This window comes from Lygodium microphyllum, chromosome 2 (assembly GCF_053477565.2).
Source record: "Lygodium microphyllum isolate KBCC chromosome 2, Lygodium_microphyllum_v1.1.10, whole genome shotgun sequence".
NCBI lineage: Eukaryota > Viridiplantae > Streptophyta > Polypodiopsida > Schizaeales > Lygodiaceae > Lygodium > Lygodium microphyllum.
In genome coordinates, this window is record NC_141136.1 from 130,087,479 (window position 1) to 130,102,127 (window position 14,649).

Here is a 14,649-nt window from a genome sequence, read left to right on the forward strand (position 1 = left end):
CTCTTTCTTAGATTCTGTTCGCTGTGCCGGGTAATATTTTACATGCACTAGGAATACTGGTCTCTAAATGGTCTCATGACCATGCTAGATCATCATCAACACTTAAAGAAAAGTGAGTCATTAATTTATTGACATAATTTTATTAAATAGAGAATGCATAATAAGCAATCAATTTAGTAACATCCCTCTGGCTTCTAAACAGTTGACCTCGACTGTAGAGGGGATACATAGTCCTTAAGAAGATTTGGAAAGTCTTGTAGTTCTCTCTCAGTCTAAACTGAGCTTCCAATGGGGGATAGTTCCTAAACTTAAGGAGATACTTCAGTAATACCTTACCTGACCTTAGAGTATTGTCATGATGGTGTAAAATTCTTTCAAGCACAAGAAACTCTTCTGTTTCTTCTATGTCAAGTAAATCTTCCTTGATTGGTTCCATTGGAGGTTCTCCAATATAGGGATGTAGCAAACTTATATGGAAAGTATTATGAATGTTCCAATGACTTAGTAGATCCAAACAAAAAGTCACATTATTTATCTTATCTATGATCTTGAAAGGGCCATAATAGCGATTAGAAAGCTTAATCACTTTACCCTTTTGACCTTTCTACTTCTTCAAGCGAGCCTTCACAAGCTTAAGAAGAACATACTGTCCCAACTTGAGATCTAACTACGACGATGCTTATCAGCTTTGCATTTATGCTTCTCTTGTGTCCTTTGGATAGTAGCTTTTACTTGAGTGAAAGATGTATCAATGTCTCTAACAAACTCATTTGCTGCAAAGATCTTATCCTTCGTAAGAATAATAGGTGGTAAATGAGACTTACCATAGATGATCTCAAAGGGCACCTTACCAGTACTAGAGTGCACCATATTATTGTATGTAAACTCTACTAAAGGTAAATACTTTTCCCATTCTCTTTGATTATCAGAGGCATAGGATTTCAAAAGGTCCAAAATAGTAGAATTAGCACTTTCACTCTGCCCATCCATTTGAGGATGATAATAGGATGAAAACTTTAACCGAGTCCTGAGGTTCTCGAAGAGAGCTTGCCAAAAGAGGCTGGTCATGCAGGGAACTTGATCACTTATAATGGACTTAGGCATGCCATGATGCTTGAAAATATGAGTAATGAATAGCTTAGCCATATGATCGGCTTTGATTGTCTTTCGCACAAGTATAAAGTGAGCTTGCTTACTGAACCTATCAATGATAGTCCAGATTGCATCGTTGCCTGCTTGTGTGCGAGGAAGTTCCATGATAAAGTCCATGGCTATAATTTCCCAAGGCTCATTGGGAATAGGTAATGGCTTCAGTAGACCAGGTAATCTATACTTTCCCAAGGATCATTGAGAATAGGTAATGGCTTCAGTAGACCAGGTGGTTTATGCCTATCATACTTTACTTTTTGGCATATCTTGCACTCACGGACATATCTTTTAATGCCAGCTTAAGAGTGGGCCAAAAGAAATATCTTTCCAATGCTTGAGTAGTGGGTAGAATACCCCTATGTCCAGCATATGGAGATGCAGGTGCTTCATCCATTACCTTGTGTCCCAATGGTAATGCTACACAAATTGCTTGATGATAATACAAATTACCATCTCGAATCGAGTAAGGTGTAATCGACTGACCTGAGTTAAGCTTATCCCATATGGTTAAGAAGTCAGAATCAGTTGAATACATTTTGGGTAAATCCATGAACTCATTATGGTAAACAGTTGTGATTGCATTCACTTGAGGTCACCATAATAGAGCATCTGCTCCCACATTCTTAGTTCAAGATGTGTGAAGGATTTGAAAATGAAACATAGATAAGAAATTTGCCAAGCGCATTTGTTTCTCTAAGAGCTTCTTCTGAGTGAGGAAGTATCTTAGTCTTTGGTGATCTGTTTTAATAACAAAATTTACACCATGTAAATAGTGTTTCCATACTTGAAGAGCATGTACCACCGCCATAAGCTCTTTCTCATATACTGGAGCATGTAGCTCATGGTTGTTGAGGCATCGGCTCTCAAATGCTACTGCATGATGCTCTTGGTTAGCACAGCTCTAATGCAATCCCCAAAAGCATCACAAAGAACTTCAAAAGGCTTTTGAAGATCTGAAACTATGAGAACTGGTTCTTGAGTTACAAGAAACTTAGTTCTTTCAAAGGTTTGCAGTTGCCTTGATCCCCAGCAAAAAGGCATTCACTTCTTAGTAAGGTCATATAGAGGAGATGCAACATATGCGAAACCTCATATATGAACCTCCTGTAGTATGAACATAGGACCAAGAAACTTCTAACTTCATGTACAAAAGTAGGTGTAGGCCAATCAACAATGGCTTGAATCTTCTCAGGATCCATTCTTACCAGATTGTGAGAAGCAATATGCCCCAAGTAGTGAATTTCCAAAAGCAAAATTTCACTCTTCTTAGTTTTGACCTATAGTGTATGCTTGAGAAGCTCTTGAAAAACAATAGATATATGTTTTCTATGCTCTTTTTCAGACCGTGAAAATATAAGAATTTCATCAAAGAAGACACTTGTGAACTTTGAGTGGGGTCTGAAAATTCCCTCATCATTCAATTGAATGTGGCGGGTGCATTAGTCAAACCAAATGGCATGACTAAAAACTCGTATAATCCAAATCCTGTACAAAAAGCTGTCTTATGAACATCTTCAGGTGCTATCCGTATTTGGTGATAGCCGCTCTTGAGATCAATGCGACTAAGGATACTAGCCCCTTGCAACTTATCCAAGATATCATCTATCCTTGGGATAGGAAAACAATTCTTGATTGTGATCTTGTTCAAAGATCTGTAGTCTATGCACATACAGAAAGAACCATCTTTTTTTGAGCAGTATGGAGAAGAGCTAGGTTAAACTAACCCTTTTTCCAATAGTTCGTTTACTTGTTTTAGGATCTCCTCTTGTTGTCTTACACTTACTTGGTAAGGCGGTTGGTTAGGTGGTGAACTGCATGGGATAAGATCAATTGTGTGATCTTGTGGACACTTAAGAGGTAACTCTCCTAGAAGTGAATCACTAAAATAATATTCATATTATTCAACAAAATCATGTCTCGCTTGATCAATTAAAGAGAGGGGTTCTTTTAAAGTTTGAGACTTAGAAGCATTAGTTGGTATTGTGTGTTCATTAGAGGCATCAAGTGCCCTTGAATCATTAGCTTCTTTTGACTTTCTCAAAAAAATCATGTATGTAGAAATAGCTTTCTTCATTTCTTTAGAAATGCTAACATGGCTAACCATTGGCACATGCCAATCCCCAGCATTTGCAATGCATACTATGTTCCGACCCTTAAATTGAAATGCAAGGGTCTTCTTAACAAATTAGGAAGAGGTCTAATCTTGTAATGCCAAGGCATACCTAAGATAACATCACCGTTACCAATGGGTACAAGTAGAAAATATTCTTGGTCGCGATAATCCCCAATTCTAAGATTTAACTTCCCTCGGACAGGAGTAGAATTGGTTGTAAGTCCTTCAAATCCCGAACTTAATCCGATTGGTGTTCCCAATCGATCCGGTGGAATTTGTAGCCTTTTAGTAGTATCTGCTAACACAAAATTATATGTGGACCCTGGATCAAAGAGTATCAAAACTCGTTGATTGTTAAGTGTCCACCAACCCTTTAAGAGTTGTCTCTTCTTCTCATTTGAATGAGTGTTAGCTTGCACATCCGGAATTGAATTTGAGGATGGCAGAGGAGGATCTTTAATCACATTTTCTTCCTTCCTTTTGTGAGGACAATCAGGCTTCATATGCCCTAACTGACCACAAAGAAAGCACCTTCCTTCCTCTTTGCACTTTTGTATCTCAGAGGGTGAGAGATACTTGTGCTTCTTCTTGTTACCCTCTGGCTTTGAATATTGGTCGTGGGTAGAGGCAGGTCTTCTTTGATTAGTCCTATCTCTTGGTTGAACTCCCCTTGTCTATCTCTATAAGAACTCATCTCCAACTTTCAAGATGTACCAGGTGTATGCAAACTTTCAGCTATGATGGCAGAGTCCATCATTCAAAATAAGGTGTCATGTGGATACACCTTCATGGTTCTGTGTAAATGAGGAAGTAGGCCAGCTTCAAACTTCATTTTCTTCTCTTCATCACTGATCTCCATGAAAGGAGTAACCTTGAGAAGAGTAGATCAAAACTTGTCCACATAACTAGTGACCTTCTCATGCTCTTTTTGGCCTAGCCAATCCCACTCCTTCTTGACATCATTCTCAAAATCAAGAGGCAAGAACTGAGCATAAAACTTCTTCTTGAACTTTTCCCAAGTTGTAGGTTTCCTTCCCTCCAAAATGAGAGTCAACCACCAATTGCTAGCGGTGTCTTTCAAGTGCATTCCTACATGCTTGAGCTTGGACTTTTCTGAGAAATAACCATAAGAAAAAGCAACTTCAAATTGCCTAACAAAGGCTAACGCCTTAGCGGGATCTCTCTTACCAGAGTAAGAGTCAAACTTTATGTCCTTATCTCTAGACTTGAAAGCCTTAGTCTTCTTAAGCTTGCTCCTCTTATGGTCCCTCTTTGTCCATTTGCAGATTGCACGAGACTTAGAACCAAGAGAGTAGAAACTAGAATACAAAGAGGAGGAGGAGGAACTTGACCCGAAAGTCCTTCTTCCTTCTAGAAACATTATCAGCAATTGGATGCTTTGCACCTTCACCATCAATTGGTGCAATGGTGTTTCCTCCAGTATCACCATATTTTGGAGGATTCGGTCCTTCATAAGTAGCTTCTTCCCTTGCCCTTAAGTTGTCAATCAATTGACATACTTCAGGAATCTCCAATAAGCTAAGATACTCCATCAATTGAGCCTGTAATTGCTCACTTGTAGGTGCTTCATCAGTTTCCATCTTTACCTTCTTCTTGCAAGGATCGCCTTTACTTTGAGAAAAGCAAAGAGACTTGCTCTGATACCACTATTATAAGATCCGAGATACACGCTCGACTTTCTTATATACTTAAAAGATATATGGTAAATATTATGTTGGCATAGAGAGAGAACATATGAGAGAAAAGAAAGATGTAGAGAGAGAGAGAGTCTCCTCCGTTACACATAAACTAGTTCTTTCTTGTAGATCTTGGGAGAAAGATCACGGTTCCTTGCACGGTATACAGCCGCCTAACACTTGCACAACTTGAAAGTTGGCTCCTTTTGATTCTTCTTGAGTCTCTCCTTCTCTCCCACACAATATGTGTAGGGATCCTCTTGGAGCTTGATTTCAGCAGAGCTTCCGCAACACTTGTACCTTCTCTCCTACACAATATGTGTAGGGATCTCCTCCTTGGAGCTTGATTTCAGCAGAGCTTCCGCAGCACTTGCATCTTCTCTCCTCCTCTTGGAACTTGATTTCAGCAAGGCTTCCATAGCATTTGCACCTTCTCTCCTCCTCTTGGAACTTGATTTCAACAGGGCTTTTCAGCACTTGCTCCTTCTCTTCTCCTCTTGGATGCATGCAAAGTGATGCTTCCTTCACCTCCCCCACACCCAAGGGAGCCTCCTCTTTTATAGACTTTCAAGAGCTTCTCTTCTTGGAGAGAGACTTGAGTGCCAAGATTGGAGAGGTTGATCTTCATGCAAGATGTGGCTGTTCCAGGACCTACTCTGCAGCACCAATTTCGAGATATCTCTCTATGCGTTGCTTGGATGAAAAAATGTCCAACACAAAAGTTATAGATCTCGTTGTTTCTAATAACCTATGGGGGCCGTTTTTAGAGATCGTCTTTCTATCGCAAGATATTTTAGAAATGGACTCACCATGTCTATTTTAAGGAAAAAGTCTTTTTAAATTGTACTTTTAACTTATGATCATGCAACCACCTTGAGCCATAGATAAGGAGAGTTCATTAGATTGCCTTGGGTCTCAACCTTAAGATTGAATTCCACACAAAAGCTTGTGTCATTTTAGACCTTAGAAAGAGAAAATCACTTCTCTTCTCACTTCCAAAGGATCACATCTCTTGTCTTTCTTAGTGAGAGAATTATCTCTCTTGTCTTTCTTAAAGAAATACCTTAAAACCTTGACTTGTAAGGGAGAGGATGACCCCAAATGAATGCAATGCTCATTACACACAAATAAACGTTCCCAGGCATCCCCGGATGCACACATAAATGCATATACATAATGCTAATGCACTTCCTCTTCTTAGAACTCAATCCATCTTCATTTATGTGTAACTCCTTGGTTCTTGTGTACACTCTTACACTTGGCAGACACTTCTTTCCCCCTTCATAACTTGCATTGCATGTACTAGATATCCCTATCACATTGCTCTGATCACCCCATTAAGTGATGCACTAGGAATATTGGTCTCTAAATGGTCTCATGGCCATGCTAGATCATCATCAACACTTAAAGAAAAAGTCATTAATTTATTAACATAAATTTATTAAATAGAGAATGCGTAATAAGCAATCAATTTAGTGATAGTAGCAAGGGTGGGCCTCATCTCTTCATTACCTTCACATGTAATCCAAGGTGGGGTGGAGATTAAGGATACTTTGTTGCCTAATCAGGCAGTCCATGATAGGCCCGAACTTGACCATTAGGGTCTTCTATCAAAAACATAAGGACATGATGGAAACACTTGTGTGAAGAAATGTTTGTTTGGCAAAGTTGCAACATTTGTGATTGTAGTGGAGTTCCAAAAACAAGGCTTGCCACACTCACATACAGTTTTGATATTATGTAATGCTTTTAAGCCAAAAGACGTTGATCATTATGATAGAATGGTTTGTGTTGAGTTTCCAGAACAAGAAAAGTTTTCCAAGCTATTTAAAACTGTTTTTGATAGCAATATGCAAGGCCTGTATAACCATCTTTAACCTCAAAGTCCTTATATGGTGAATGGCAAGTGTTCGCGACATTATCCACATAGTTACACAAACTCCACAATGGAAGATGATCATGGTTACCCAATTTACATGAGAAGGAATGATGGGAGATGTATTTTGGTGAGAGGTGCCTACCTTATTGGGTTGTGCCTTGCAACCCTTACTTATCCAAAAAATACAAAGCTCACATTAATGTGGAGATCTATACTACCATTTCAGCTATGAAGTACCTTTACAAGTACATGTACTAAGGGCATGACTATGCGGAAATAAGGTTTCAGTATGTTAGGAGAAATGCATCCGATGTAGAAAATGGTCCCATCGCAGTTGAAATTTAGATGAGATACAAATGTACTTGGATGCTAGATATGTTTCAGCATCCAAGGCTTATTGGAGGATTTTTGAAGACCAGTTGCACAATGAGAAGCTGGATGTGCTATGGTTGCATGCATACTTTCCAAGAGAAAATGTTGTCACCTTCCATGATAGTGATGATATAAGACAAGAAGTATATGACATTGACATGTAGTGAACAACTTTGATAGAATGGTTCATTTGCAATCAAATGCATCCTAAGGCCAATGTATTGTTGTACTACCAAGAGTTCCTGTAGCACAAAGTTTGGAATCTTGCAAGGAAAATTGAAACAAAAAAAGAGAGATGTTTATGGGGCATCTATTTTGTTTCTCCTTCTGTGGGTGAGTTCTACGACTTGAGAATGCTTCATAGAGTGCAAGGATTGTAGGTCATTTGAGGACCTGTGTACAGTAGATGTGGTTCTATATCCTACATTCAAAGTAACTTGCATTGCAAAGGGCTTGCTAGAAAATGATTAAGAATGGTGCATGTGCATGGAAGAGGCCATGTTGGTTCAAATAGGCAAATAATTACATGCACCATTGCTGGTTTCTTGTGATCCTATGTGTCTTGGGTAGTTATAGACAAACTGCCTAGGACATTGCATTCAATTTGGGTTTGCTACACTTGGAAGACATCTTACGTCAACATGGTCACAATTCATGGTATGCTTGAAATTGATAGATCTTTGGTGTACACTTCCTGTAATCCTTTGATATGCTATGAGCTAGATATTGATATCGTGTGCTAGTAGAATAAGGCATATTCAATGGATTTTGAGTTTGAATGAGTGTCAAAGAGCAACTTATAGGATTGTGCTTGATGCTATTGACTCCCATACAAAAACTATTTTCTTATTGGATGGGCTTGGTGGGTCGGGCAAAACGTGTTTGTGTAATTGATTGCTACGAAAAACAAGAGGGGAGGGAAAGGTCGTATTGGCAACAAATGTCGTCTAGAATTGTTGCATTGTTGTTGCCAAAGGGATGAACATCACATTCGAGATTTAAGATTCCCCTCAAATTGAAAAGTACTTCATCCTATAAAATTTCGAGTGTAATGCCAACTTGTAGAGTTGTTGAGGGTGGCGTAATTTTTTTTGGCATGAGGCACCAATGATGCATCAATATGCTTTTGAGGCATTGGATAGAACATTAAGGGATATAATGGATTGTGATATGGAAAGGTGATTCTTTTCGAAGGAGATTTTCATCAAATCCTACTAATGGTGCCTAAGGGTGGTCATGAAGAGATAGTGGATGCAACCCTTTATCTTTCCGCTTTCTGGACTCATATGCATGTTTTGCAGTTGTCTTAGAATATGTGAGTGTTGGCTCAATCCATTAGTAGTGGGAATAATGACTTTTTTGAATGGCTTCTTCATCTTGGGGATGGTTGCATTTGTTTGGATGGTGGTAGCCGTGTCACTATGCATTGTTTTTCAAAGGGTGTGCAATTTTGGTCTCCAAGAGCATTGCTGCCTTGCATAAAATGCATGGGAAATTTCATGTATATTGCAACGTCGGTTCTATAGTTGAGACTGATGCAAATTCATTCCTTTATTCAAATAAGTACTCGAACACCATTGATCTAGGAGGTGGTATTCCTCCACATTGCTTGGAGCTGGAAAAAAATGCTTTGATAATCTTGTTGAGAAATTTGAATCCTACTATGGGCCTTTGCAATGGTACAAGATTGATATGCAAACAATTTCATAGAAAAGTCATGTACCTAGGAACATCTTTATGTTAGCAAGGTTGCCCTTTGTCATGCGGAGAAGATAGGCTTGATTTTGCTATGACTATCAACAAGTCTTAGGGTCAAACCTTGACCTTCTTGGGTTTGTATTTGAAGACGCTAGTGTTTTCCCATGGTTGTATGTTGCTTTCAGTCAAGTGAGATTTGTTGATTGCATTAAGGTTTTGTTGGAAGGCAAAAGTGCACTGCCAACATTGTGTACCTTGAGGTATTGCAAAAAGCTAGATAATTTTGCCACTTTCTTTGGTGTTTCAATTCGATCTTACCAAATCAAAATAAGACTATGAATAAGCATATATGCAAAAAATCGTATTTGCCACTTTCTTTGGTGTTTCAATTCGACCCTACAAATCGAAATAAGAATAAGAACAAGTGTATACACAAAAAAAATATTTGATTTGAAGTTTTCATATATTTTCTTATAACAAGCTTTGTGAAGTTGATGACATTCTCTTTAGAATAATAAGTATAATTGTGTTTATTAGTCTTCTACATAGTGATGGATGTGAGCAATCCTCTATTCCTTTTACGCATGTTGCAAACACTAAACCAATCCTTGCAACCTCTTCCAACTCAATGGAAGTGTTCAATGCCAAAGATATAGAGAGAAAAACATCTTGACATCTCTTGGTGTTGTTCAATTGGGTATGTTCTACTTTTTTCATTGCTTGTGTTTCATGATGCTTTTTGTAACCAAACCTCATATTGCCTCTTAGGTATGCTTAAAATTGTTGCATAGTCATGTTTTCTAAATCCACACATTTTGTGATAGTGCAAGAGGGGCTTGCATGCCCTTTCCTAGTAAAAAAGACGAAACAAGCACATCCTTTCCTCTTGAACCATCAAATAATTGAGGAGATGATGATTATTTCTTCATCTTGGAATCCTTGGAAGATTGAAGCTAAGGTTGAAAAATTAATGACTTCTATCAGCTAGGAAATGCAAAATTTTTCAAAGGAAATACAAATCCAAACTACGTGCTTGAATGATGTTTTGTGAGAGATGAGAAGTGCTCATCCTCGCCTCACAACATTGTTGATGAGCTACGTTTTGAATTGAAATTTCTCAAAGGAAATACAAATCCAGACTGCGTGCTTGAATGATGTTTTGTGAGAGATGAGAAGTGCTCATCCTTGCCTCACATCATTGTTGATGAGCTACGTTTTGAATTGAAAGGTGCAGTGGAGGGGCTTTTGAAACAAGACAGTTGATGCAAAGCATACTGGAGAATCAGAGGCATTGTTCAAGGGGGGTGAAAAATACGATGAGCACATCGCATGCTATGGGATTAGTTTTGAGGAGATATTGGTTTTTAAAAATGAGGTAGCATATCTATTGCTAGATTTAATGGATTGCTAACAGAGATGAGTTGGTGTTTTCATTTGAATTGAAAGGTGAAATTGGGTCCTCTAAAAGACTTGAGGCCCTTTCTTTGATGTTTTCTCTAATGTGCCCCTTTGGCATTTTGCTATGACCCTCTATATATGTTATTGCAAATGTAAGCTCCTTTACTGTTTATTGCTAAGCTCAATAGAGTTCTTGGGTTCAATAAATTGTTGACGTGAATGGTCTCACACATTGATTCATTTGTTTTTAAAAATAAATCATGTGCAATAATAATATTCATGACATGTGAAGTTAATGCAACCTTTATATGTATATCTTATTTTTTTTCCTTTAGTGAAATAATGCTTTGATTTGAGGTTTTGTTCAATTGCATCTCTTGCTAAATTGTGATTGTTTGCATTGGTGCCTTGTATGATTGCATGATGTGATTTCTCATCTAAGTTTGCTTATGATAAGATTGACATTTCAATAGGTATATATGAATAGGCTTGTTTTTTGGAAATTGGCCTCTCTTGCTTAGTTTTGGACTCTATGGTGTATTCAAAATCTTTCCTTTTTCCCTTGCCTTCTTCAGATGTTTACCCCTATGTCTACAAATATTACCCCATATCAAAAACTCAATCGTGTCTCTAGGAGAAATTCATATCTTTGTTGTTAGATCCCATTATGTGCATGAGCCTTACTTGCATTGTCGAGCGGCTACCAACTCTTCTGTACATGGATTCCTCCAACCTAGCATTTGTACCTATTTGATATGGCTCTTTTGTCCAATGTTTTTACACTTTTGCCCCTTTGGAAGCATTCTTGATTTTAAAAAAAACATTCTTCATGCATCTCATGATGTTGGGAGCATCATGAGTTCATGGATCTTTCATGCTTAGTTAGGGTGCATCGATTATGCCTTGGAGTTATGCCCATTGGAACAAAAATTTGCACACTTTCTTCCAATTCAGGTGATTGAATTTATATTGCATGTTTCGATTTGTTCCTTCATTTATGCAAGTCTCCTACTAATATGTGATTTGCGTTTTGGTTTTAGGAAAAAGAAAGTTTTCAGAGATCAATACTTGTAACCATCCATGTAAAAAAAACATGCAAGCGTCGCCACTACACAATGTCACAGCTGCTCCTTTGATCACTAAAAATGCTATTTTGTGGAGATTTTTTTTTTTGATGCATTTTTTTGGGAAAGAAAGGGTATTTTGTTGTGCTTTCTTTGAACATCAATTGGATTTCAATTCTGGTGCTATTGTTATATTCTACTTTCAACTTCACATCGTTCCATCTATCGATATTTGCCAGTGTACTGGCCTCTCATTGGTTTGCATTGTGCTCTTCGCACGATGTTTTGAGAGAGCATCGAGAAACTTTTTGCTCACAAGTATTCTATTCCTCATCTTGCAAATTTGTGCCTTACTTTTATATCTATATATTAAAGGTTGAGGTTCTTGTTCTTTAGTGCCTAAATCACATTTGAAGATGACATTTCTTGAGATTACACAATTGCAGATCAAAATGTGAAGCTTGCAAGGCTACACCTCACTCGCTTCGCAATGATGTACAACGCGCGAAGCGCGGTAACATTGCTGACCATGCAAGGTAGTGTGCATTATTAAATTGGAATTAAAAAACACCAAAGGCCAGGGGCCAGGAACCTAGTAGGCTAATCCTGCGGCTAGGGAAGGCTTAAAGAGGTCGGGCGATGAACGGTTGAGATTATACGTAATGTCTAGCCTTCTATATGTAGTCGAAGTGCGCTCCGGGCAAAATCCTCTTTGCTGGCAGCGCGACTGAGGAGTGCCTGCCCGTCCGCTCCCAATCGTTCAGGTATGTATCCCTCTTCCGCACTTTCTGTGCTTGCGAGCTTTGTTTGTTCCCCCAGTGACGCCATTGTCTTCATGTTTCAATCTTCTCAAAAAAATAGGGTTTTCGGGGCCCTGCGTTCTTTCCTTGCTCAGAACCAGGCTTTTTCGCAATTTCCATTCAGCTCCTTACTGTAAAACACACTTTTAGATTGCTTCACAATTTGCCTACAACCCTAATGCTCTCGATCCGGAGAGATGGCAGCAATCTAAGCCTGTGTATTAGGCCTGTGTGGAGAGTGTCTTGGATGTGCGCAAACCTGAATAAATTGAACTGCCGAACTCAATCTTGCCCATGACTAGGCTCTTGACTTTGGCCAATGGAGTAGTATAAATCACATGTCAGCTGCTTGTTTCCCTCAAGGCCTGGATGTTACCACGAATGCTGCTTCCGCAGTAACATCTGTACCGATATCTTAGGCTAATGCTATCGCTTGTATGTCGACTGTAGCAATATGTATACCGCTCGGAGGAAAATCAGCAAGGACAAAGGCCTGGAGCCTGATGAATTCGAGGAGTCTGTTGCACAGGTTTGTCTGTCCTTCTCTAGCTGTGCAAGTGCTGATAAACATGCTTTGTGTGTGGCTACATGTTCCTGCACAAAGAGTAAATTAGAATGCTCTGATTTGCCAGGCTCTTTTTGATCTGGAGAACACCAACCAAGAGCTTCGAAGTGACTTGAAAGACTTGTTTATCAACTCAGCCAAGTAAGTGTTACCTCCTGACCACGTGCATGTACTGGAGCTTTGTTGCTCACCAGTCTTGTGGGGGTTTTATTTACTGGCTTACTAGAGATCCATTTACAGGCAAGTTGACGTTTCGGGCATGCGAAAAGCAGTTGTAATTCATGTGCCATATAGGCTTCGTAAGGCATTTAGAAAGATTCATGCTCGATTGTTACGCGAGCTAGAGAAGAAATTCAGTGGGAAGGTTTGTCCTCTCATGCAATCTTTTTATATTTATTCTGTAACCTAGTGTGTATCCCGCAAATTCTTGAAGTTGGGATCTTTATCTGTTGACCGTGGTACATTTTCTGTGTTGAGATAGTGCGGGCAGTTATCACTGTAGTGGGAACCTTTGACATATCAGTGGTCATGATTTATTTGCAGGAAGTAGTTCTGATTGCCACAAGACGCATAATGAGGCCTCCAAAGAAGGGGTCTGCCTTGACTCGTCCTCGTAACCGAACATTAACAGCAGTACATGAAGCCATTCTAGAGGATTTGGTTTACCCAGCTGAGATTGTTGGCAAACGAGTTCGTTTCCGCCTTGATGGGTCAAGACTCATGCGGGTAAGCCAGCTGCCGTGCTTGTCGGCACGAATGCATTTCTCTGGATATTAGAGACGTCTGAAACTTGATCTAATTTTGAAACAGGTTTACCTTGATCCAAAAGAGCGCAACAGTACTGAATACAAACTGGAAACATTTAGTGGAGTGTACAAAAAGTTGACTGGCAAGGAGGTAGTGTTTGAGTACCCTGTCCAAGAAGCTGCCTAAAGAAGGTAGTTTTTGAATACCCTGTCCAAGAAGCTGCCTAAATGGTAGAAATTGCAATGTTGACGGCTAGTAATTGAGGTTTTCAGGTTTTGCAAGCCTTTCCGGAAGATTATTGAAATGCAAGTTGCAAATCATGTGCATATGATTTTTTTGCAGTCCATCATATGTACGACAACTGAGATGTTGATTCCAATTTAAGAGGACTATTTCTACTAGGTTTACTTTTTTTCTTGTTAACTTTGGTGGGCATGTCAGGTCAGTTTTGTGGGGACATTCAATTCTATTTTGAGAACACTAGTTTTACACAGCTCAGCGAACATCTTAGCAGTGAGCCCTCATTACATGTGTAATGTGTTGATGTTTGCTTGTGAGCCTGAGAGATACTAGTTTGGTTAAAAAGTTAGAATTCATTGGAATGCAAGAACGTTGAATCTCTAATTTGTTCAAAGTTTACAATGTTAGAAATCCTTGGAATGTAATTATGTTGAGTGATATTCGGCAGTTGTCAAGACTTCTTACACTGATTGTACTTGCTCAGAATCTATTTTAATTGGTTAATGGTGCTTATTAAGGATAAAGTTTGGCTTTTTGTAATTGGCATTATGTTGTCAGTTTATAATCCAGTTACTGGGCACTCTGGAATAAAACGAATAGACATTTGTGATATTGATCCACATTTTTCCATGCTGTTGGTTTAGTAAGAATGGGGTCATATGATACTTGCATTATTTAGCACGAGTGACGGAAGTTAGTATGTCAAGCAAGAGTTTCTAGCAAGCTGTCCGCCTCTGTTGAGTGATCAGTTGAAATTCATTTAAGCTTTTCAATTTCATTTCTTAGTTATCTGACTTGTATGTAGTTAAGGCGCAAGTGAACATAGCACTGTCATGTCCTTGGGCTATGTGGTTGTCATGTTTCTATGGAAGTGCCCACTGGCAGCTAACGGAGTGTATGCAGCTCAACTCTTGGGTGAAATAGGGG

The 14,649-nt window shown here is 38.9% G+C and overlaps 1 protein-coding gene across 2 annotated transcripts; it reads left to right on the plus strand.

Annotated features, from left to right (window-relative positions):
* The first annotated feature begins 12,056 nt into the window (after window positions 1-12,056).
* Window positions 12,057-14,106, plus strand: LOC148040321 (small ribosomal subunit protein eS7-like). 2 transcript variants are annotated; one of them, XM_087698319.1, is made up of 7 exons: window positions 12,057-12,134; window positions 12,621-12,699; window positions 12,803-12,876; window positions 12,976-13,099; window positions 13,279-13,461; window positions 13,546-13,673; window positions 13,825-14,106. In XM_087698319.1, the coding sequence occupies exons 2-6, from the start codon at window positions 12,625-12,627 to the stop codon at window positions 13,666-13,668; spliced, it is 579 nt and encodes a 192-aa protein (XP_087554445.1). In that variant the 5' UTR covers window positions 12,057-12,134; window positions 12,621-12,624; the 3' UTR covers window positions 13,669-13,673; window positions 13,825-14,106. The 2 variants fall into 2 exon arrangements, with proteins under 2 accessions (XP_087554445.1, XP_087554435.1); XM_087698309.1 differs by having other exon boundaries at window positions 13,546-14,106.
* The last annotated feature ends 543 nt before the right edge of the window (window positions 14,107-14,649 follow it).